Here is a 24,784-nt window from a genome sequence, read left to right on the forward strand (position 1 = left end):
CTCCAGGGTTTGGCTCATCCCTTGGGAGGATATGGCAGAGCCTACAGCTCCCATCCCAGATCCCTGACATGTACAAGCACAGGTTTTATATTCAGGTTTTTTTTATTGCAGGAAGGCTGTGCCTTACCAAACCACTGTCCTCTGTTGTGACTTTTAGGACCTGAGTCTCTTCTGTATCCTAAGCTTGCAGCTCTGGCCTGCAGGGAGCTGAGCTGGACTTCAAATCAATAACCAGAGACCAGTGCAGTTGTTTGCTGTCAGGAAGGGCACAGCTCCTGCTCTCAGCAAGTGGCAGCTAGAAGCAGTTTGGGATTCACAGTGGCAGGGTTGGGAAGGCTGCAGGGATCCTTCCCTGCCAGCAGCATTGGGAGTGAGAAGTGCTGGAGCCAGCACAGGCACAGGAGCCCATGTCCCCAGCATGTGCTGTGCTGCTGCAGGAGCTGAGGAGCTGGAACAACATTTGGAACCAGAAAGATGGTGGTGAATACCCTGGAACTGGGAAAGGGATCAGACACAAGTCTCCAGATGGAAACAGAGCAGTTTCCATCAAAGCTGATGACAAGTTCCCTGATAAAAGGGATGCAGGGTCAGATCTCTGGGCAGCACATCCCGTTTCTCAGCTGGACGCCTGATCTGGCTGCCTGCAGCTCTGTGCACCAATGAGCTGCACTGCTCTGGGGCTCTTCTCACAAATCAGCTCACCAAGGCCCACTTTTGGCTACCAGCAAGGATTTTTATAGTCTGCTGACTTTTAAAGGCTAGCTGCTTTCTGGGGAAGAAGCATTGTACAGCTTAAGTAGCAGTCCACCAAATGTGATTAGCTGTTTCTGAATCACTCACCTTTTCCAAGCTGAAAATTGCTTAACAAATCTCACTGCTGTGTACATAATGAGTAACAAATACATTTGCAGAGATCTGGAGCAGTTCCCACTCAGGAAAGCAGGCTGAGCCTATCTGATGCTGGCAATTAATAATTCCACTGGCTTTATGGGAGGGTTAGTTGTGGCTGATCTGCATTAGGAGGTGTTCAGGCTTTGCTTCAGTAAAGGCTCTCCACCAGAAGAAATGTCTCATGGAGACAACAGAAGGCTTTGCCTTCACTCTCACTTAGGCATTTTTGTCTTCTTCTTTGCCAGACTGGCCAGAGAGGTGTAACACACTGTCCTCTCTGTAGCCATTTCCCCTGAGTGTGGTGTTGACGTGGCTCCTGCTCCACTCTGCTCACACTTTGTGGGTGAGGAGGTTCCAAATGTCCTTCCAGGCACTGGGGATTGCTGTGCTCCCGTTCCCAGCCCCTCTGCTTCCTTCCATTGTCAGGCTGGAGGGCTGCTGCTCACTCATCTGCCTGTGCTCTTTCTAATTCTCCTTGCCTTCATCACAAGCAGGAAGAGGGAGCCTGCAACAAGCTCCTGTTTTTTTTCCAATACACTGGAATGTTTTTTCCATGATCTGAGCAGATGTTCCTGGCTTTCACGCGTTTTTTACTGAGGCTCCTCTATCACACATGCTGATCTCTGCAGTAGCTTTATCTCTGTGACCCTCTACCCCAGATCTTTGGTCTTGGTGGGACAACTCCCTGATCCCGCTGAGGAGAAAAGGGCATTCCTCACAAAACCAGAGGGGAGGGGTTTCTCTCTTGTGAAAGGCAAAATCCTTCCTGGCTAAAACAAGACCATTCTGAAAAATAGAGTGTTTGAAGTAAAAGAGTGCATGTGTTAGGATTTTTTCCTCACTCTGAATGAGATGGAGACCTTGGAGAGTAGCAGAAGCTGCTACACCCCAACAGAAGTAACTACACCCCAACAGGAGCATCTATACCACAGTCATCAAAATAATTTATCTAATAAGGCTTTACACTAGAATATCTAGGCAACCAGAAATGCCTGTCAGTCATCACACTGTATTTCCTTGTATTAGCTTCAGTGAAGCGTGATGTTGGGCCTCACTTTATCTTTGCTCAGTGGAATCTGTGGGACGTGGGACTGGCATTGCTTCCGCCAGGTTTTGGGGAGCTGCTGAAACTTTTGTATTATGTCTTTTGTGACTAAATCAAGAAATGCCCACTGATCCAACACCCCTCTCCTCCATTGCCAGCTGCTCCTCTGGCCAAAACAAGGCTATTTGGCTGCTGTGCAGTACAGAAGCATCAGCAAGGATGAAAAGGAGGAAGACAATTCAGAATTTGGGTTGTCATTGCTGCCAGCATCAGGGACAGCGGTCACAGCCTGAAGGACAGAAGCAGGGGCTGAGAGATGGCAAAACCAAGCAGAACTCCAGCCCTGCACCGTCACATCCCAGGTTTTTGAGTGTGTTTGCAGCATTTTGGTCACTCCAAGGCAGGACACAGCAGCAGGAGGAGGAGGCGTTCATTCCGTGGTACCTGCCAGCTCTGCCCTGCGCGCCCGGCCGCCAGCACAATGAACAAAGCTGGCCTCCCCACCAAGGCTGCAGTGACAAGGTTTTTCCCAGTCAAGGGAAACAATCATCACTAGGGAAACCTTAACTGCTTTTTAAAGAGCAAAAGAAAACACATTCATTCTTTTTAAACATGGAAAACTAAATGGCCTCTTTTTCCTTGGCTGGATGTGCACGGCTGTGGAGCGGGCTGGCACGGAGGGAACTCTGCAGGCAAAAGTTCCCTCCACTCATTTAGTTATTAAAGAGGAGGGCTCTGTGGAGCAAAGTTTGCCATTCTCAGCCCTTGCTGCCTTGGTTTTTTAAACCAGAAAGGCTCTGGCCACCTAACCCTCCTAGTTGTGAGTGAAATGTCTTGGAGCCTGCAACAGCACAGCTTCACATCCCTTCCTAGAAAATCTGGAGGTGAAGCCCCCAGGAGCAGGGCTTTCTCCAAAGGGAAGGGAAAGCCAGGGTATCACTTATGCAAGTCCCTGGGCTGCAGCAATTCCAGTGAAGCCTGGGCAAGCAGTGGGCATTGGTGACACTGCTGTCTCCTCATCGTTGTCCTCCATCTCTTCTGATCCTAGGATATTTCATGATTTCCCTGGGAGAAAGGAGCTGAAGTTCTTTTCACAAATGGGAAAATCATTAATTTAATGCTGCTCCCACTCTTTTCCATCCCCTGGCCCAGCTGTGTAATCTTGCCTCTAACCATGTTAATAAAAAGCACTAAAATACAGGTCCAGCTCCTACTATTTCCAGGAACCTTTGGTCCCATAAAACCATAGGAAGGCATAATTTCAGCAAATTAAATCAGTTACTGCCTATCTCTCTGGCTGAATGCATGGAAAGGGAAGAGCACCCTGCTGGCTCCCTGCATGGGGAATAACACCAGTCAAACTCCACCAGTGTCCATGCTGGGAAAGGGAGGCAACAGGCAGTCTGAGAAAGGCACATCTCCCTTGAGCAGACATTAAAGAAATAAATATGCAGTAGAGAAAATGTACAGTGAGCACTGAGCTCATCAGTCACTTTATGTTTAATCTAATTAAACACAATATATCCTCTGACCTTCTGCACTGGCACTAAATTCTCCTGTGTTGTTCTTTCCATACGAAGCTCTATTGACAGATGGGGAAAGCCCAGAGTTTGCTTTAAGCTTCAGATAAGTGAAGTTAAACATACAGCCGATAAAATTGTTTTGCCAGCTCTCCTCTCCCCCTGACCAATTGTGGGTGCTCACTGGGAGGGATTAGCTCCTCTGGCCTGTATCCCACTCCTGGCTTGGGATACTGCTCTGTGCAGCAAGCAAAAGCTGTAAGAGGGCAGAGGCAGAAGCAGAGTGCTGCAGAAACCCTGAGAAGTTCTTTTTCAGAGTTGGTTCTGCACTTGCCGAGCCTCTTTTCCATGTGGCAGACTATTAGGGAAAACGGTGCCATTCCTTGCTAAATATATTTCCAGAGTCACTAAATAATTTACTTAACAGCTAATCAGCTGGCATTTGCTGATGCTGAACCAGGTTTTAAATAAAAAGTGTTGAATTGCATCAGACACCTCGTGCACATTCCCTGCTTATACAGGCTCCATGCTCTTGCTGCCTGTGCAGGAGTGCAGTCAGTGCACACAGCTTCCTGAGTTTTCTGGGAGGGAAAGGACTGGTTTGGGGGAGAGCTGAGAGCCAGGGTGCCACATCAGGTGCAGGCTGTGATCATGCAAAAGGTTTGGAAATGTGCTTCCCTTTAGAAATGATCACCTGCAGGTTCTGCTCCTTGCAGGCAAATGAGAAGAGCACGGATCTGCCCTTCACCTGCATCACTTGGTAATGTCACCTGCAGAGCTGTTTCTTCCAGGATGGTGAAAAATCCTTTGAGTCCAGGGAGTTACCACACCTCCATGCACCTACAGCTGTGCCTGTGCTCCTGGATGTGTGAGCAAATAACTCCTTGAAATGTAAACCAAAAGTTACAGACTACTGCAGAGCCCAGAGGCGCCGACCTTATGGTTCCCCACAGGCTGACACAGTGTTAAAGAAGATTTCTTTACTGTAAATAGTCTTAATACTCAATTTGCCTATTAATAGCACCAGGCAGGGCAGGAGGCAGTGGAGGGGCTGTTTCCTGCATGTGGAGTGAGACTGGAGTGGTGTGAACCTCGTGGCTCTGGTTTTCCATGGCTGGCTGCAGAGCCTGGCATGAGGTTGGCATGGCCGGGATCCCAAACCCTGGGCTTTGAGATCTGATTGCACATCAGTGTCTGAATAAACAGAGACCTCTTGCCAGGGTGGAGGACCCTGCAGATGGTTAAAAGCCACCTCCCATCTCTCAAGGGAAGGTACAGAGGCTGACTTTCTGGTGCAACACTCTACCTAGGGAGAATTTTGCTGTCTTCAGGCAAAGGGAGTGGCAGGATCCCTGGGGGCATTGGCCACTGTTGCTCCTCTGGGATCCCCTCTGCTGCTGGTTTAGTAGAGAATCTGTCCTTGCAAAACTCAGCCTTTTGAGCACTGCCACAACACAGCAACATTCTTTTGGTGAAGCAAACTTCTCCTTATTTCATTGGGAGGGGGCTCAGGTGTTAAACAAAAATCCAATGGCTCCTGAAGGAATCAGAGGGACAGCAGTCTCTCTTCTCCCCTGTTAGGGTTCAGTGGTTGCCCCTGTGGGAAGCAGGGAGAAAGGGGCTCTGTGAATCAGAATTGTGGGTCACCCCTGCAGCAGTGACAGCTGACCTTGCAGTCGATTTCCAGCAGGTTGGGAGTGGCTTGAAATGGATGAAGCTGCCTCAAGCTTTGCCATAAAAGAGGTTGTTACACATGTCCTTAAAACTTGGGTTGGAAATACCTGGCTAAAGGTGTGCCTGAAACTGGGTGAGGCCTGGGTGAAAACATTTCCCTCTGGCAGAGAGTGGGTGAGGATGTGCTACCTGTTCCTGGGGTGGCTGTGCTGAGTGGCTGGCTCTGTGACCCGTTCAGATCAGCAGAAGGGTTGGTTTTTGTTGAGTTTTGTGTCTCCAGGGGACTCAGGGTCATTACCCTGCCTTGGGAGCAGTGCTGGAATGGAGAGCATCACTCCTGGGAAAGCCCTGGCAGGGGGAAGCCAGAGTGGCTTGCCCTGCTTTGGGAACTGTTTGCCTCCACTCTGCCTGTACCTTGAAGTACCTCAAGGGTTTAACTATAAAGCTCTAACCACCACGAACCAAAATCTTGGCTTGGGAAGGCACATTGCCTTGGCGTGTTTCCTGGGACTGAGTGACTTACGATGCTGTGCTGCAAGTGAGGGGAGGACTCCTTCTTTTAGAGGAGGTGGTCACACACCTTCAGAGTCCAAACTCCCCCGGAGACTTTCTCTTCCCCATTTTTTCATGACATCAGCCAGGACTTGATGTTACTATTTTAAAAACAAAAGGAGGGGACACCCCCCCCGCTTCCCCTTCGCTCTCTGCCAGAAGGAGAACAAAGAACAGCTAAAACACACAAGTTCTGGCACTCTGTGTGGAAATAAAAACATCCATCCTCATGTCAGGTAGGGAACTGCCCGACCCCCCTGCCAAAGCAAGCAAGCCCTCGGCGTGGAGGAGCCCTGGAGAAGGGGATGCCCGGTGTCACCCCGTGCCTGGGCAGCTCCTGCCAAACTCCTGCAAGGCTGTCGCAGTGCCAGGCTGTGCTGGGACGCTCCCGGCCACGGGCAGCCTGCCAGGGAAGGGCTGCCCTGCTCCTGCCAGCCTGCAAAGTGGGGAAAGACCTTGATTGCTCCCCTCTCCCACTCCTGTGCTGCCCACCACCCTGCATCTCCCTGCTCCCCATCGGGCTGGTGCATGGGATAACCCTGGTGTAATTACCACGCTTTAGACACGAACATCTCTGTCTGGCTTCTTGCTGCTTGCCATTTAAACATGTCAGCAGTTCCCAGCACGGATTCCTGTGCTGTGAGTTCACCCCCAGCAAGCATCCAAACTGCAAGTTGGGGCTGCTGGCTCTTCCCTGCCTGTCTGTGAAGCATTACTGGAACAGGGGCCAGTTCTCCAAACACGAGGAAGAGATTACTTGGGCTTTCTGGAAGGCTCCCTCCCATGCTTTCACAGCGGAGCAAATGAGGATAATTTATCTGCTGGCTTCCAGCTGAACCCAGGAGCTTGGAGCAGCCAAGGACTACACTGTTTGTCCCAGCTCCTGCAAGAAGGCATTTTTCCATTGTTGCCCTTGTATATCGTTCGCATAATTTGTTTGTGCCGTCACCTTCTGGGGCCAAGATAAGAGGTCATCCCCTGCCTTTTGCTGGTGGTGTGTTCCCTAGAACAATCCAGGGAAAAACTCGCAGGAAGGAGCCTTGAGGGAGGCTGTGTGCCGTCCAGTGCAGCCTTCTTAGAGTCATGTAAATAGTTTAGAGCAATCTATCTGGTGAGAAACACAACGTGTCAGCAGGGAATTGTTCTCTGAACTGTAGTTACAGATGGGCCAGAGCGGGCGGATCAGCACACGTGGGCTGCCAGCTTAATGGACACAGCAGCTGCCTTTCAGGGGGAACAAAGGCCAGGCAGGCAGCCTCTGTGTGCCTGTGCTCTTGTTCCCCTCAGGACCTGCAGCTCGGTCCTGTGGCTGGATGGCAGTCCTGGGTTGCCTTCCCTCTCCATCTGCTGCGAGCTAATGCGGTGCCCAGGGATGGGGTAATGTCCCTGTGGTGCCCAGGGATGGGTTTATGTCCCTGTGGTGCCCAGAATGGGTTAATGTCCCTGTGGTGCAGTGCCCAGGGATGGGGTAATGTCCCTGCAGTGCCCAGGGATGGGTTAATGTCCCTGTGGTGCCCAGAATGGGTTAATGTCCCTGCTGCTCCCACAGAGGGCTGCAGGATTCACCAGGGACGAGGCAGTGCGGATGGCTGGGCGCTCTGCAGCAGCAGCAGCAGCCAACTGGAACAACGCTGTAACACCATCCACATCAGTGAAGTTACTCGTGATTTTTGAATGTAGAGTTGAGGCCCAGTGGCTTGGCACAGCACAATGGGAAAAGAGCAGATTTTCTGTTTGCTTCCATCCTGCGCTGGCTGTGGTGCCTCTTTCCCTGTCCAGAACAGCTGCGTGCTGCCTGAAGTGACTTTACAGACAGTAAAAGCTTAAAACATTGCATTCACCTTCATGATTTTTTTTCCCCTCAGAGCAAGTCATGGAGGAAGATCAAGAATATGGTGCACTGGTCCCCGTTTGTGATGTCTTTCAAGAAGAAGTACCCTTGGATCCAGCTAGCGGGACATGCAGGTACAGAGCATGGGGAGGGACAGAATGGTGGCAGGGAGGGCCACCTTCATTATCCCAGCTTAATGAGCTTTGCTGGCCTCAATTACTTCAGGCTGCTGCATGAGTGTCACAGCTTGCAGCTCCCAGCCTCTAGCCCAGGAGAGTGACTTATCTAATTGCTAGTGAGGGTAGTGTGAAGGTGCTCTGGGCTTTCAGTCTCCAGGGCCAGCAGGAATTATTGCTGCTTTTTCCTGGGTGCTTTGGGTGGGAGCCAGGCCCAGCTCCTGACCCACTGCCAAGCAGGTGATGCTGCCCAGCACAAAGGTGCCCCACACATGAGCACAGACACAAAGATGTGAGCCTAGAGGAAAGTGCACAGAGGATGTGAAGCAAACCTGTTGGGTGCTGCAGGACGGGTCTCTGCCTTCTTGGGGTGTGACGGTGCTGCTCATAAACCCCTGAGCTTTTCAGTCCTGCCTGTAGGGACTCCATGGGTGCAGGTGTAAATGGAGCTGTTCCAAGGTGTTGGGCTGACCTTCCTGCCACCCAAAGCAAGTGCCACATTGTCCCTTGTGCCCCTCAGGTAGCTTCAAGGCGGCGGCCAATGGCAGGATCCTGAAGAAGCACTGTGAATCGGAGCAGCGGTGCCTCGACCGCCTCATGAACGATGTCCTGAAGCCCTATGTCCCTGCCTACCACGGAGATGTGGTCAAGGATGGCGAGAGATACAACCAGATGGAAGATCTGCTGGCTGAGTTTGACTCCCCCTGTGTTATGGACTGCAAAATGGGGGTCAGGTGAGTGACACGGGGGAGGTTTTCTGAGTTTTAAGATGGGATACTCAAAAGTAAATGCATCTCCTAGGTAAAACTGCCTGAAATGCACAGTTAAGAATACCAGGCTCATCTGTCTTCAGGTAAAGCTCAGCCAATACCATGATAGAGCCATGGGGAAAGCTGGGCATGGAAAGGATACATCAGGCTCCTTCCTTCTCTACTTGTTGACTGTCCTACGTGCTGGGAAAGGTTTGGTGTGGTGGAGGGGACAGCCCTCTGCTTGGGTTTGGGTACACAGGAATGGCACAGTAGCTGTTGGGAGGTTCTCTCTGCCACATGAGCACACAGCCAAGGCATGGGGTGTAGGAGATCCTGCCCAGGGTGCAGAGGGATGAAATACTCTTGAAAGGCACAATTTCAGTGAGCGAGAAATTTTCCCTCTGCTCAGCCTTTGCTCCGATGCGCACTGGAGGGATGAAATGCGTGTGCTGAGCAGCTCTGCGCCTTTCACACAAAGCCCTTGAAATATTTCCTAACAGATGAGCAACATTAGCCATGTCCTCCTTGAGAACCATCTCTCCAGATCCACCAGGATCCCGGGCTGCAGCCACTTGGCCGGCAGCGGTTGTTGAGTGAGGCGTGCCACAGCTGACGGGGGTGTCCCAGAGCAGATGTGAGCAGGGCTGGTGGCCCCAGGTGGCTGCCAGCTTTGGGACAGCCTCAGGCCACCCCTGGGCCCTGGGCGTGCTGCAGGCTGGTGGCAGGAAGGGCCGAGACCCCCCTCGCTGGCAAAGGCGCAGCCCAGACATGGTGGAGACGCGCTGCTGGAAAAGCTGATGGTTTCTGTGCGAGGGAGGAATCTTTTTTTCCCCTCCTGAATCCCGATGTGAAACTCGAACTGCAGGGAAGGGGCGGGGAATACTTTCCACCGGAGGGGTGGAGGGAAGGGCAGAGGGCCCAGCACAGCCATGTGGCCCTGGCTGGCACACATACGCTGCTCTGGGAAGGAAACCCAGACAGCAGCACCAGGAGAGCTGCTGGATGTGCTGCCCAGGTGCTCCTGTGTCTCCCTCTGGGAGGAAGAAAGCTTCCCATGCACAGATCACATGTCAGGTGATTTATGCACCTGAGGCTTGGGAGCTCAGGCAAGGGGGCAAATGTACTGGGCATGGTCATCCCGAAATAAGATGGTGCTGTGGGAGGAGCTGGAGAGAGAGGATGGATGGAGTTAATGCTGTGGAATGGGGCATCCCCATGGCTGAGCAAATAATCTAAACCTCAGGGGTATTAAACCTGTCCTCTGAGCCAGCAGCTTGCTGCCAGGCAGATAAGGGTTTGTTTTTTTCATGCCAACATGGCTTTGGGATGTGGCAGCCTACTCCAGTTGCTCCTAAACAAAACTTTGTCTTTCTTAAGCCTTGGTGATGGCACAAGCCTGAGGCGATGGGGAAGACCAGGCCACAGATATTGATGATCTGTCATTCTCAAAAGAAGAAATTCTAGCCCTCTGAGCATGTAACCAGCACTTCCAGCATGCTGCTGCTTTATTCTGCTGTTTTATTCCATCTGCTCCAAAATAATGAATTTGATTATCTCAGCCAAGGACTTTCATTGCTTTTACCTGCAGTATTTTCCAAGGGGGCTGATGGCCTGGGGATGTCTGCCCTAAGCAAAGGCACCAGTTTGCCCTGTGGGACACAGGAACACTGTCCCACATAACCCACTCAGCACCCTCCCAGCTTGTCTTGCTTGGTTCTGGAGGTGAATCCCACACTCCATGCTGGGATTTTGGCACAAGGGGCATGGGCAGAGGGCACTGTCCCTCTGCAGAGCTGGGCATGGCTAGTGGGAGGTGTAGAACAGTGACAGATAGGGTCAGTCCTGTGTTGTTTTGCTGGGACATCTCACCCAGCTTGGTGGGCTGTTTGAGGAGGGCCTGGACACTTTCCAGGCCGAGCCAGGGTCGATTTGGGAGCTGTGAGAGGAATTCTGTGGTGGTTTATTATTGCTGCAGGAAATATTACTTTGTGGAGAATGATTTTATGCATCTACTAGAGTGCAGAACTTTTCCACCACTGTGCTGTGGCACTGAGGGCTGCTTCTCTGAAGCATGGATAAAACCAAGGTCTTTGCACACTCCTCTGCACCTTCCATCCTCCTTCCCCCATTCCCCCATCCTGGCTGCACCCTGTGGACCTGGGGTGGTGCTAAGTCCCTGGCCAAGGCTGCATCCCTTCCTGTGCTTCATCTTGAAGAGAAAGCTTTTGCTAGGAAGTCCACTTGAAGCAGACCTATACTGGGCAAAATCATCCCCAGAAAACCACACAGTTTAGCATCTGGTGAGGCAGAGCCCTCTTGGTGCAGAAAGTGAAGGAATTGCAAAAGCACAGGAGTGTAGGGGGACACAGTATGGGTAAATGAAGGTGGTATAGAATGTAATCTTATCCCCTAAAGAGTTGCAGCTGAACCAATTAATAAAGATTAGGAGCAGGCCTGATCTTAACATGCCACACCTGTAACCAATAAGAACAGTGGTATAAAAGAGTGGATTGGTGGCATCTGGAGTCAGATGGTTATTGCAAGGACTAAGATCAGTCAGTGCTTAGAGGAGATGCCTGTGAGAAACATTGAGGAGGTATGACACTCTGGCAATATGAAATCCTTGCACTATAATAATAATAGAACTCTTGCTATATAAGACAACACAGGAGAGGCACAGGAGCAGCTTTGGCTGATCCTCAAAGGGAGCAGCAGCTGATGCTGAAGGATGGGACACAGTAATTGTGTCCTTCTTGTCTTCAATTCAGCTGGCTCCTAGAGCATGTGCACAGTTTCCTGGGCTTATCTTGAAAGCCATGTTTAGCTCAGGTTTCCTGAACTTTGGGGTAAGCTCAGGACATGGGATGGCACGAGGAGGCTGCTGGGGTGGCAGCAGCAAGAGAAATAACTTCCCTTGTTATTGCCAGACTGGTTGTGGTTCATGATGAACTGAAAAGATACCAGGTCTGGGTGATGGAGTGATAATTAAATCAGGATTGATCCGGCCACAATGAGGCTTGCTCCATTATTTCCTATGCTGCACTACTCCTTAGGGATCAGCTATCCTGGATCAGCCTGATTTCTGGGCTGAGGGCTGTCTGTGGGTGTGTGCACCTCATGTTTGTTACGTGCTCACACACCCCCTCACTCCCTGCAGAACGTACCTGGAGGAGGAGCTGATCAAGGCCCGCAAGAAGCCAAGCCTGAGGAAGGACATGTACCAGAAGATGATTGAGGTGGACCCTGACGCCCCCACCGAGGAGGAGAACGTGCTGCGTGCCGTCACCAAGCCCCGCTACATGCAGTGGAGGGAGACCATCAGCTCCACAGCCACGCTGGGCTTCAGGATCGAGGGCATCAAGGTGAGCCTGGCCAGTGGGCACAGCAGGGAACAGCTCACTAGCCAAACTCACAGAGGTACACACACAGCAAATTAAATTAATTATTAAATTACAAGAAATTGGTTCAAGAAAGGTGTAAATGAGCATCAGTCGAGGGCATCAAGGTGAGCCTGGCCAGGGTGCACAGCAGGGAACAGCTCACTAGCCAAACTCACAGAGGTGCACACACAGCAAATTAAATTAATCAATTGATTAAAAGGAATTGGTTCAAGAAAGGTGTAAATGAGCATCAATTGAGGGCATCAAGGTGAGCATGGCCAGGGTGCAGAGCAGGGGAACAGCTCACTAGCCAAACTCACAGAGGTGCACACACACAGCAAATTAAATTAATTATTACATTAAAAGAAATTGGTTCAAGAAAGGTGTAAATGAGCATCAGTCATTGGCTGCCTTTATTCCCATCATGAAGGGCTTTCCTGAGTGTAAGGATGTGCTTTACCACATGCTTTCCTGAATCTGGGTCAAGGCTCCTACTGCTCTTTGAATTTGGGCTAAGATAAGCTCTTCACTTGGGATCATGGCAAAGTTTACAGCTGTTACCCAGAAACTATATTAAAAATCAAGAAATTTAGGTGCTTTCTCTTTTTAATGATCCAAAAGGACAAGGTAAACAGCAGTAAATTTGGGGTTTGATTGAAATAGGAAAACAGCTGTAGTAGGGAATTCAGGGAGAGTTTCAAGGGGAGCAGGAAGGGAAGTTGTTTCAGGGCACTGGGATGTCTTTCTCTACATACACACATGCAGTCTCATACATGTGAGAGCAGCTCACACCTGGACATCCCCGGCCCCTGCAGCCAAAGCACCTCACAGGCACCTCAGCCAGGGCACTGCTGCTCCTCTGAGAGTGCAGCTGAGCTCAGGGCATCATCCTGAGGATGGTTTTAGACATAATCTCATTACATCAGCTGCTTGGTTGACTTCTCCCTCCCTGCAAAATACCAAGTGCCATCCTCCAACCTGAAGGCTCAAATTAGTTGTTTGCTTTCAGTTCTGCTCTGCCACTGGGCTGAGCCATTAATCCAAATCCCAGCTTGAACGTGTGCCTGTCTGTGGTTGGAGCTGGGAACTTAGCCACAGCCAGTCAGGAGGGTGTGTTTACCAGCCTGTCCAGGAAGATTCAGCAGCTGAGCCCTTTGAAATGGGACACGCACACACAGCTGGGATGTTTCTGTGTCCCCAGCAGGTGAGCCAGCCCAGGAGATTTTCTCCAGGGAGGTGAGAAAGGTGTCTGGGATGGCACTTGAAGAATTAGGTGTGTAGCCACAGGGTATCAGTGATGCCGCTTGCATGAGCACCAGCAATGGCCTGTGCCTTTTGCTAGCCAGCCAGGGTGAATTAAAGGTAACATCACACTTGAGCCAAGGGTTTCACTGCATGCCTGGGCATGGTGTTAGCTCTGTCAAGTTGTGTTTGCAGTAATTCAGGCTTGGGTAGCTGCTGAGGGCCCGGGACCCAGCTCAGAGCAGCCACTTGCTCTTAGTGGAAACAGTGGCTCATATCTGCAGGTGTCTTGATTGGAGGAGCTTCTGTCTCTTGATCACAGATTATTTTTCTCCCTCTGAGTTGGGCAGAATTTTCCCAGAGTGCCTGTCTGGGGCTCTGTAGCCAAACCTCCTGCCTGAAGATAGCGGTGTCAAAATGATAGAATTAAAACAAATTAAGCTGGTCCCTGATAAAGCCCTCACAACAGATTTTTTAGACTTCCCTGGCAGCATTTCCAGTTGGGACTAAAGCTCCCATGCACTGCTTCTTCCCCTGCTCTCTTGGTGTAATCAGAAATATCTACTTGTAGTCCAGCATGATATGTCCTTGGTCTCCAGTGGTGATTCTCAGTCTGGGCATGTTTAGGGGGGCAGGCTATATATGAAGCACTTGAAATTAAAAAATAAAACAAACCCCAAACAAATCATATCCCCAGGGAGGCCAAAAAGCCCTGTGAAGGAAAATAAGAGCCATAAAGGAGTTATGAGATTTGTACCTCTGTTTAGCCGACCACAAATGAGTTGCTGCCTGATCTGAGCAGTGAATTCTTTTTTCAAAGAGGTGAAGCAGCCCTTTAATTGAAAAATGTTGAGAAGTTCTGGCCTCCAGCAGTATTCCTGCTGCTGCTAGGGGGCTGACTAATTTGATCAAGGCTCTAATTACTGTAATTCTCCTTAAATCCCTCAGCTTCTGGGTTATTTTCCCCTAAGCTAAAGCATTAGCAGTTCATGCTGTTTCACAGCTGGCTTTTTTTTTTTCCCCAACAGGGCTGGTCATGCTCTGCTGTATCCCTGTTGTTCTCCCTATTTCTGGGATTGAGTTTGTGTGTTAGGGAAGGTGCCATTGGTGTCTTCCCTTGTTTTATTTCTTGCTGTGGATGCTTCCCTGGGGAGAGCAGTGGTGAATCTGCTCATGGATGGGGGCTGCCAGAGGAGAGCTCTGAGAAGTGCAAGGGAAGGACAGGATTTGACCCTGGACATGTGGGAAGGGCTCATAGGAAGGAGAGGAGCAGTGGAAACTTTTTGGATAGCACAGTCAGGTAAGGCAAACAGCTCAGGGCTGGGCATGAGGATAGCAACCCTTTCCTGGCTGAGCTCTCCCTTTCCCAGGTGGCCTTGATGATCCAGTTCTTCCTCTTTAAAATGGAAATTTTCCTTTGCAAAAGGAGATAATGACATTCATCTGACTTTCTGGAATAGCTTGAACCTGTTGGAAACAGTAGCTATTAATAAAATTTCCATGCTGAAAGTAACACAAGTGATCCCTGGTGGCCCCGTTGAAAGAAGTGACACTCCCGGGCTGCTGCCCTGCTCTGAGCCTTACTCACCACTGCCTGCAGGAAGGCCACGGTGGGATGGCATTGCTGGGTCCCTAAACCAGGCAGGAAAGCCTCCCCCTAAGTGTGCCAAGCCATGCAAGGCCAGAGGCAGAGATGTGGCTGAGCCCTGCCCCAGTGACACCAGCTGAGCTGGAATCGCTGCTGGGCAGAGGTTGTGATAGCCCTTATCAGCTCCCCTCACATTGCTCCTGTGTGGAAGGCAGCCCCCTGGGGGCTCAGACACCTGGGAATGGCATGGCAGCTGTCAGCCTGGTGGCAGCAACCCCTGGCTGGGCAAGGAAGCTGCAGGAGGTGGGAGCAGCACTAGGGATAGGCTGCTTGGCCTTCCTGAAGCTGAGACTGCCTTATCGGAAAGGCCATCTGTGATTTGGGATTATTTTTAGGAGCACTTACAAGTCCATCTCCTTTCTTGGATGCTTTGTGGAAAGTTGTGGTCCTTACATGTGGAATTAGTGCTGTGGCCCTTCTCCAGGTTGATATTGATCATCCCCCTGGGAGAGGGTGGGTTCATTTCTGAGCTGCCATGTCAGGGGCTCACAGGAGGGACATGCAGCAGCAAAGTGCCCTTCCCCTGTCCATCACACACCAGAGCATCCTCAGCAAGGTCACAGCTGAGAGCACAGATCCCAGCAGTGGAAAGATGGTCCCTGACCCCTGCCAATACACACTGTGCCAGCCCTGAGCGTTGCTTTTGGATGCTGTGGCAGCACAATGGTCAGGCTGAGCCCAGGGTGATTTGAAGCTGGGTGCAGTCAGTGCAATTGGTACAAACAAAGTTTTTCCTGGAGTTTTTCTTTTGTGTGTTGCTTTTGTTAATGCTTACACAAAACACAAGCTGGAAGCTGAAGTGTGCTGTGTGATTCATCCCAAACTGCGCTTCAGGTGCTGGTTTGGTGGCAGGCTTGCCTTGGGCACTTGACCTTCCCCCAAGCCACCTCTCCAGGGGGATGCTCATTGCCCTGTGCTGGGGCACTTCCCTGGATGGATCTCTCACCTCCAGGGCAAGTGATTTCATTGTGCCTTCTTCCTCCTCCAGCCTCTGCTCTGCTCCTTCATCTTCCCCAGCCCACAGGATGTCTTCTGGCCCCTGTCCCTTTGCTGTATTGTGTGCAAACGAGCTGTCTGGAGCAGTGGGATGGAGCCCTGCAATGGAGCTGTGAGCACGAGCAAGTGTGGTTTAAAATAGCCCCTGTATCCAGGAAGTGAGATCTGCCTGCCTGTCCCAGGGCCCCTCTGGACAATGAAATGAGTTGATGTCAAAACCAGAGCCCCAGAAGGACCAGGGAAATGGGGAGAGACCTACAAAGTTGCCCAGAGGTTCAGACAGGAGCCTCTGAGTGTTGTCCCTGCAGTGGGCAAGCCATGCCTTGCCAGCCAAGGATGGATGTGCCTTGGGAAAAGGCAGAGGAGAGCACAGGGCTGCTCACTGCATCTCAGTGCCAGGCTGCTGCCTTGAAGGGTTTGTGATCCCTGGACTATCAGAGGACCAGTGAGGCCAGGTGGCCTTGGGCTTGCTCCTTGCTGCAATGGTCCATGGAGGATTTCTCACAGAGCAGTTTTGTTCCGGCTCCTGAGATGGCTTTCCCATCCATGCTCAGTTTTGTCTCATTGTGATCAGGCTCTGCTGTCCTCCCCAAGCCAGGGAGACAGTCCAGGGCTGGTGTCAGTGCCATTCTCAGCCACAGCAGCCATGGGAAGCCATTTGGGCACAGAAACACCAGAAACAGGTGGTCTCCAGCCTCTGTTAGCAGCAAGCAGCTGGTCTGTGAGGAGAGTTTGCCCACATTGCCAGAGACCTTGGCAAGTATTTGATGATGGGGAGTTCTGTTTGCATTAGAGATCAATGCACTGGGGCTGTGGGATAACTTGGGATGTGCAAGCCTTCCTCTGCTCACCCCTGCTCCACGGACAGATCCTTCAGCTGCCAGAAACACTGGTCACATCCTGCTTGGCAACATGCATGGCTGCAGAAACACTGCTCCTGCCCCAACTCCCTCCCCATCCAACTCAGCCCTGTCCCTTCTTTTCAAGAAAGAGGACGGCACTGTGAACCGGGACTTCAAGAAGACACGGACAAAGGAACAAGTCATGGAGGCCTTCAGCGAGTTCACCAGAGGAAACAGGAATGTTTTGGTGAGTGAGGGGTGTTGGGGGCACTGCCTGGAGAGGGCAGTTCTGTGGAGCCTGGCCTCAGCTCATCAGATCCCTGACCTGCAGGGCTGAAGCCTGAGCAATGTCTCTTAGAAAGCATGAGAAGTGTTGGAGAGAAACACTGTCCTGGTGCGGGGTGAGGGGGAAGCAGTGGAGAGCAGGGAGGGGACTTGTCTGTAGCAGCACTGCTTGACCCGAGTCTGAGCCTGCTGAGGATCTCCAGGATTGGCTTCCAAACCCCAGTGAGGAGTCACAGCCATGCTCTGTCCCTCACCCCTGGGCTGGTGGTCACCCCAGCCCTCTCTGTACCCCAGTGTGAGTGCTGGGGGCTCCCATCCTGCGTGGGGGGTGCCTGTGCCCTTCTCACAGCAGGCCGATCCTGTGCCAGGCACACTTCACATGGGCAAGCCACAGGCAGCATTTTCCAAGCTTCCCTAAGCTGCCAGGAGAATAAGAGATCTGGCTGTAAACAATTTACACCAACTGTGTCAAATAACCTATTTGACAAAGCACTCCCATTTTAAGCTGCGCTGTATAAAGTCTCCAAGTGCAGTGCTCCAGCTGGAGAGGCCCTTGGCACTGTCTCCTTAAACTGGCATGCTTGCTTTCACAAGAGTTACACAGGGATTTTCCTGGATCTACAGATGAAGTTGCCTGGCTGCATTTTAACCCCAGAGAACTTGGAGCACACATCGTGCCATGGCTCTGGATGGGGCTCCATTTTTATGTGGCCAGTGCATTTTTATACAGCAATCCCACCTCTCCCCTTGCAGGTGTTTTACTGTGCCCAGATACTTGCTGTGTCTGTGTGTGTGTTCCTGTGCTTAATTCCTCTATGTAAACCTCAAAATTAGTGGAGCCCCCTGAGAATTTTTAGTGCCTTCCAGCAGTTTGCAGGGATGCTCAAACAGGTTGGTGGTTCTTGACCTGTGTGCTGGCCATGGTGAAAGCCCTTCTGCCCACAGGACCAGCTTTGCAAAAGTGCTGATAACAGAGTTGCAGAAGGGTCTCATGATGTGTGACTGCCTGAGTGCTAAAAAGGCAGATGAAGTGAAGAGTTGATCTGTGAAGAGAGTGCAGGGGAGAGGAAGAAGTAGCAGCTGCTGAATTAGGTGTTCCCACCATGGATGCAGCAGGGGCACTCTGCAGAAAGCACCAGTTCAGCAAAATCAAATGCTTTCACTAAGTTTTGAAAGCCTCAGGAGCTCAGGGTGCTGTAGAAACCAAAAGGAAAAGTGGATCATAAAAAACTCTGCAGAGGGAAACGTCTGTGGGAGGATGCTGGGCATGGGGGTGACTTTCCTGCCTGCCCCAATGCAGTGGGTTTTATGTAGGTTTCCTGCAACACTAATGCCTTGGATTTGGGTTTTTTTTTGTAATTCCAGAACAGTTACCTGAACCGGTTGAAGGGTATCCGTGCTACCCTGGAGACATCCCCATTCTTCAAGTGCCATGAGGTAATTCTGCTGTTTATATAGATCTGCCTGGAGAGGCAAGCTGTTTAATCCCTGCTTGTCCAAGGAGAGAAGTCAAAGTCAGAGGCTGGTTTATTCTTATATCTGTATTTTCATATGTGTATGCAATACTTACGTGCAAATATAGATGATAGCATACAATGTTTGTGCATCTGACATGGGCTCAAATCCACTGAAAGCCAATGTTCAAACAGATTAAAAGTGATCTAGGAGGAACTTGGGCTGTTTATGACAGGGAAAATTCCCTAGTGTAAAAGCACAGGGGTTTTCTCAGGAGAAATGTCTATTTGAATGCATGTCAGGTATCATTTGGCTGACAGTTGCTCCACATGATCAAACAAGGCTTCAACACAGCCCTAAATTGCAGATACCCCCAAAATGCCTTTACTGAACTGGTTGGGACACCACAGTATAAACTCTGCCTTTGAAAGGAATTTCATACAGAAATGAGTGTCCACAATACCAACATTTTCTATAGTGAAGACTCAGTGCTAATGGGAAAACAAGGAGGGAGCACTGTCTTTTTTGGCCATTTCAGGAACTGAAATGCCTCACAGTTTAATGCAATAATTTTGCTGTTACATTTACTTAACAAAACACGAGAGTGCGTGTCCTTGTCGTGTGTGGTGTAGGAATAAAGAGCCTCATAGGAATTTTTGAGTCCAAGAGCCCACTGTCCCTCATCCAGAGGCACCTCAGCCCCAGCCAGACACGGAGAGTCCTGCCAGGAGCCAAAGGCAGATGGGGCCATGCCTCCTGGTGGCAGTGCCTGGAAGGGAAATGTCAAAACTGAGGGTTTCAGGGCAGCTCAGCACAGGAAACAAAATTCTCCCTGAAACCGAGTGCCAGGGTTTCATTTGAAAACACAGAAACAAAGCAGCCTTTCAGAGAGGGTTTGAAAGGAGTTTCCACTCCTTAAAAATTAAAAAGCAGCAGCTTTGACTTTCCGTCCCACTGTGAGATGAAGCACAGCAGAAGGTCTGCCAAGCTCTGTGTCCCTCCGTGGGGCCCTTGCTGAGCAGGGCTCCTCCAAGGAGCTGCAGGGGAATTGGGCAGTCCAGGACACACAAATGAGGAATGTCAGCAAAAGGCTTTTCCTTAAATTTAGAATGCTCTGTCCTGGCCAAGACAGAGGTTAGCAGGAGGAGAGCTAAAGATAAGCATTTCTTGGAAATAATACGCATCTCTGGACCTTGGATGTTTTCCCAACACACTGGAGGAAAAAGTCTCCTGAAAAATGTAAATTTATAACAGCTTTTGCAAACACTACATGCATCCTGTTCAAAACCCTTGTCTAAAGGCAAACCTCAGGCTAAGCCCTGCTGCTAGCAGGGATGTGGGAGTCCCCAGTAACATTTAGTGCTGCTGGTCTGGAGGGCTGACACCAGCTGGGTTCTCTTCCATGTACCTCCACATCATAAGGGGCACTCGTGGCTCCCAGTGCTCTGCATCACCTCTGCTGCAGCCCTTGCACTCTGGTCACCAAGGTCCCTATTTGTGACAAAGGGGCAAGTGAGTGTAATTCACCAATTCACTCATATCAGAATTTGGAACAGTTCTGAAATGCACCCATTGGTGCTTTTCTGTAGAAGCCCCTGCTGAAATCTTCTGACTGGAGGAAGAGATTAAGCAGAAGAGCATGATGGTGACTGGCTTGATACTGATACAGGTTTCCTAGGCACTGGGAAGCCACAGCAGAGCTGCTGCTGGCTGTCAGCCTGGTGGGACTGTGAGCCAGGGTGGGTCAGGATGCTGAGCTGCTGAGCATCTCTCTTCTTTGTGTGTGGTGACCATTGGGCTTGTGGGGTCTCATCCCACTGCAACAGGCCTTGAGACTTTTGCTATCAGAGCCCAAATGCACCTCCTGGCTTCCCTGGTCTTGCCCAGGCCACTGCTTGCTGCAGGATTTTCCCCAAAGCTGTTCAGGACGGATAGAAAAGAGCCCTTCAAAGCAGATGCAGCCGAGTGAACTCAGAGGAAAGGAAATCCATGCAGCTCTATACTTTGCATCCCCAGAGTGCTGTGAGTGCCAGGAGGATTTTCTAGGGGCAGTCTGGGTGTAATTCAATGGTGTTTGAAGCAGGAGACAGCAGGTTGCAAGTTACTTGTAGTTGGAGTGCCCCCATCCCTGCAGTGGTGTTCTGCAGGATTGGTGAGTGCAGAGAGCACAGGCTGATCACAAAGAATCAACCTTAAAACCCCATCTGAAGGTTGAGACAGTTCATCTCATTCTTTCCTAAGGGACCTTAGCTCATTTTCCAAAGTGACATCTTTATCTTTCATGCCCATGTTTTCCTGATCCTCTCCTTCTGCCAAGACCTGGGATTTGTATGAGTAAATCAGCTTGTCCAAATGCCCCATTTGCATGTGCAAACACAACCAGTGGCACACAGAGCTTGCTTCTCCTCATGCAAAATTGCAGCAGCATCTCTTGGAAATGCAGCCTGACCGAGATAAGGTGTCTGAAAGCCCCAAAGATGGCTGAAAACAGGAGCGCCACTAATTGGTCTCACCTCTCCACAGGTAATTGGGAGCTCTCTCCTCTTCATTCACGACAAGCAGGAACAAGCCAAAGTCTGGATGATTGACTTTGGGAAAACCACCCCACTGCCAGAGGGACAAGTTCTCCAGCACAACGTGCCCTGGGTGGAAGGGAACAGAGAGGATGGCTACCTCTGGGGGCTGGACAACCTCATTCAGATCCTGACAGAGTTGTCCCAGAGCGAAGACTTGCATTAAAGCCGCGCATCCGACTCTGCCACTACCCCAGCCTGCCCCCGACTGACTCTTCTGAACTGCACTACAAGACACTTTCCAGCCCTCGCCCTCCCCGTTGGAAAGCTATACTCTCCCTATTTAATGTGTTTTTGTTGTGGTTTTTTTAGGTTGTCTTGGTTGTTTCCCCCCCTCCTTGTAAATAGAGAGCTAGCCTGCCAGAACAAAAGCTGAGCTTGAAACCTTGGCTTTGCAGAGTCAGTGGGAGCAGGTGGCGCAGGGCAAGGGCATGCTTCGCCTGTCGTGCTTTTGTCTCTTGCTCAGCCTGATGTTAAGAGGGCTGGCGGAGGAAGGAGCCTCTTCCTGCACCAGGATCATCCTGAAAACGCTCAGTGACCGTGCCCAGGACCCTCTGGCAGTCAGAGAGTGTGAGCGAGGTGTGGAGATGGTGAAGGACACTGTAGTGGGAGCCCTTTGGTTGTCTCTGCCAGCACGTTTCAGCCCAGGATGCTGGCTGTGCCAAGTCCTTCAGAGAGCTGCTAGAAGGGCACATTTGGGGTTTAATTTGTGCTCAAGACATCTTGTAGAGGTTGCTGTTGTTTTTGAGTGGCACTGAAGGGCTTCCCTCCTGCTGCAGAGCCATGTAGTCAGGCACAGGTATTTGCCACGGCCAGGTGCTTCCTACCCACATTCCCCATGCTGGGTGCCCTGGTGAGCAAAACTTTAGGCTCCTCTCTAGAGCCTCAGCTCCCCCGCTAGGAACTGCTAGGAACTGCTTCCAGCCTACCTTAGCTGGGGTCTCCCTCCCTAGCTGGGAAAAATAGCTCCTAAAGGACTACTATGAGACCTAAAGTAGCCATCCAGGTCGATCAGTCTTTTTTGTCAGCAGCTGAGCACACATGTAGTGCCACCAATGCTCACACCTAGCCCAGGGCATGTCCATAATTTCCATCTGCATCAGGTGAAGGCTCACAGCAGCAAGGCAGCACCCAGCTTAGACACCTTTGGCAAAGCAAAGCTGGGCTCAGACATCCCTGTGCCTCCCCCTTTTTCCACAGAGCTGCCTGCTGGGGCCGTGTGAGGGCCCCTGTGCTCCTGCTCCTGTGAAAACACCCAGTTCCCTGTTTAGGGCGGAGGCTATTTTTTAACTTCCTGGAACATTTGAAGCGAGCAGCGGCAGGGCTGCTGCGCCAAAGGTCATCCCTGGAGAGGCTGGAGGGGAGGGGAGGCTGCAGCAGCCCCTGCCTCGAGGAACCTGCAGCTCAGGGGGTGGTGCAGGAGCTTGGCAGCCATGCATCCCTCACCTGCTCCATCATCCATCCCCAAACCCACTGTCCAGAGCCCCTCTGCCATATTTGATGGGTCCGGCACCCTTGATGAGGGAGACCTCCCTTGCAGCAATAAGGAGGAGTTGGCCACCAAGGCATCTGCAGCCAAGCCTCTTCCCCAAGGACTGAAGTTTCCTAAGGTTTTTTCTCAGTTCATAGCTCACCAGACAGGTGTCTTGTGCTTATCAGATGCCATTGTAAATGGTTGCACTGTTTTAGCTCCTTGCCAGGCTTTCTAGACTAGCCCATGTGGAAGTGCCTTATAGACTTTGCCTCTGTTCCATTAGTGTCATGGAAAAGGTCGGGTTGTTTTTTTTTTTTTTAAGTTATATTTATTTTCATCCCATTTTAATTGCACAAAACACTAAAATTTAATGCATGGAATATTTTTTTTTAACTGTGTTTTTTTTTTAGTTTTTAAGCCATGCCTTTTCCAACTTTGGAGAAAGGCTGTGAACAGATATGCTATGTAGCTATGTACCACTTACTGCTGTACTTTAGCTTCGAGCTGCTCTTATATATGTATGTTATTTTTTAAGCCTGTTTATAAACCAGATCCCTTGCTTTGTGGCTTCAGAAGAAGCAGATTGTTGCTCTCAGATGTCTTATGCTTTCCTGGAAGCTGGAATGGTTGCTGTGAGGGATTTTCCCTGCTCCCACCACACCTCTTGGTCATTGGGTAATACAGAAAAAAAAAATTCCAAACTGGTCTGGAACACCAACGCACAGTGCCTGTAAAAAAGTCCTGTAACATTGCAAATAAAGGCATATGGGAAGCATTCCCCTGGTGTGCAGTCAGTGTCTGCCCTGTGCAGCTTGTGGCAGCCTTGGAACAGCCTTTCATGTCCGTGGCTGGGGGGGAATCAGGCTCCAGCAGTGCTGCATAAAAGCAAGAGTAGGGAAGGACCCTGTGCTGGGAACAGATCCTGACAAACAGGAACTGGCTCTGCAGGGAGCAGGGCAGGAGCAGAGCAGAACTGGGGCTGTGGGAGGCCCAGGCTCAGTGGGAGCTGCTTCCCAGAGAGGCCTGAATTCCTCCATCCCCCTTCTGCAGGCTGAAGGCAGCTCAAGTTTTTGGAATGTGTTTGGCTCCCACTGAGCGGTTTCTGAGTGCCACCCTGTGATTCCTGCTCTGGAGAATCCCAAAGCACCCAGGAGAATCAGAGCTGCTTGGCACAGCCAAACACTCCCCCGGCTCTTCTCCCTCTCAGCTGCACTGTGGGCAGGGCCAGAGAGTTGGGACCACAAAAACCCCCAGGTTGTTTCTGCAGGGAAGGAGGAATCAGGCTGTAGAGCCTGAAGGCAGCACAATTCCCTCCTGGCTGGTTGTGCAAGCACAGGACAGCGGGAGCTGTTCTGGCACAGATGTGACTAAAGCCAGATTTAGTGCCCAGACCCTCAGGAGCAGCCCAGCCTGGGGACCAGACCTGACTCACCACGGGTCCTCTAAAAGAAACTGCAGGAGAAACCCTGCACTGTGGAATGTGGGGACTGGAAACCTCTTGGTCTGAGGCAGGGCTGGCAGGACACTGATGTGAGGCTGCTGCCTGTGCACCAGCGGTCTCTCCTGGGCTGTGGGAAAGCAAACACATTTCCTGTCTGCCTGCTGAGCTCACTCCAGCAGAACTGACAGCCCCTGATTGACTTACAGGTCCAGTTTTTGGGGTCTCTCTGGTCTGTGACTCCTCTTCCTAGCTTCAGAGGAAAACAAAAGCTTCCAAAACTTACCCAGCTGCACCCTGAAATGCAAAAACAGAGAGTGAAGAGCCCTGTTCTGTGAAAACCTCTCCTGAGAGTTGAGGAAACACCATGACATTGTTGTGGAGAGTGTGCAGAAAAATTCACAATACCAGAGGCTTATGTCCAGAAAGGAGACACAGGAATCCTGCAACTTTATTTAAGTAAAGAGAAAGGCCATGGGGCATTTCCCCTGGGGTCTATCAAACTGTTGAAGGATGCAGCCTCCTTTTTATCCTAATTTCCTGGTCACAACACCCTCTTCCTTTCCCAATTGGCTTAGGTACTTGGAAGGTACAGACTTCCCTACTGCATGTTCCCCTCTAATATGCACATCCCTCCTTTTTTGTATCTATAACAAAACAATATTCATAATTCTGTTCAGTCTTTGTTGTTCTTCTCTAAGTTCAGGAATTTGACATGGCCTTGGCTGAGCAGCACTCTGTGTCAATTGGTAACATTTTCTAGTTTCTCCTGTTCCTTCCCTATCTATGAGTCCCTGGCCCTATCTACAAGCAGATTTACATGGTCTGTAAAGACACATTTATCCTATTCCTTTCAAGAGGAGAAGGGAGTAAGTGAGGAGAAGAAACCCCTTGTGGCTGAGTGCAGGCATCTGCTGTCCTTGGGTTTATCAGAGGGTTGGGATGGCACATGGCACAGCAAGAGCCTGGCTTGGCCTCCCTGCCTGGCTTTTCTGCACCCCCAAAGCAAA

General features: G+C 50.7%; 1 protein-coding gene across 1 annotated transcript in view; it reads left to right on the forward strand.

Moving 5' to 3' along the window:
• ITPKB (inositol-trisphosphate 3-kinase B) overlaps positions 1-22,249 on the forward strand; it is a 65,241-nt gene extending 42,992 nt beyond the window's left edge. Inside the window, exons 3-8 of the mRNA XM_054290146.1 lie at positions 7,548-7,647; positions 8,210-8,423; positions 11,599-11,803; positions 16,695-16,796; positions 18,200-18,271; positions 20,813-22,249. Of these exons, the coding sequence (XP_054146121.1) occupies positions 7,548-7,647; positions 8,210-8,423; positions 11,599-11,803; positions 16,695-16,796; positions 18,200-18,271; positions 20,813-21,028 (909 nt within the window). The 3' untranslated portion in view covers positions 21,029-22,249. The remainder of the gene's footprint in view (positions 1-7,547; positions 7,648-8,209; positions 8,424-11,598; positions 11,804-16,694; positions 16,797-18,199; positions 18,272-20,812) is intronic.
• The last annotated feature ends 2,535 nt before the right edge of the window (positions 22,250-24,784 follow it).

This window comes from Melozone crissalis, unplaced genomic scaffold, assembly GCF_028551555.1.
Source record: "Melozone crissalis strain CALT ecotype California unplaced genomic scaffold, PUWL_Pcris_2 ptg000081l_1, whole genome shotgun sequence".
Taxonomy (NCBI): domain Eukaryota; kingdom Metazoa; phylum Chordata; class Aves; order Passeriformes; family Passerellidae; genus Melozone; species Melozone crissalis.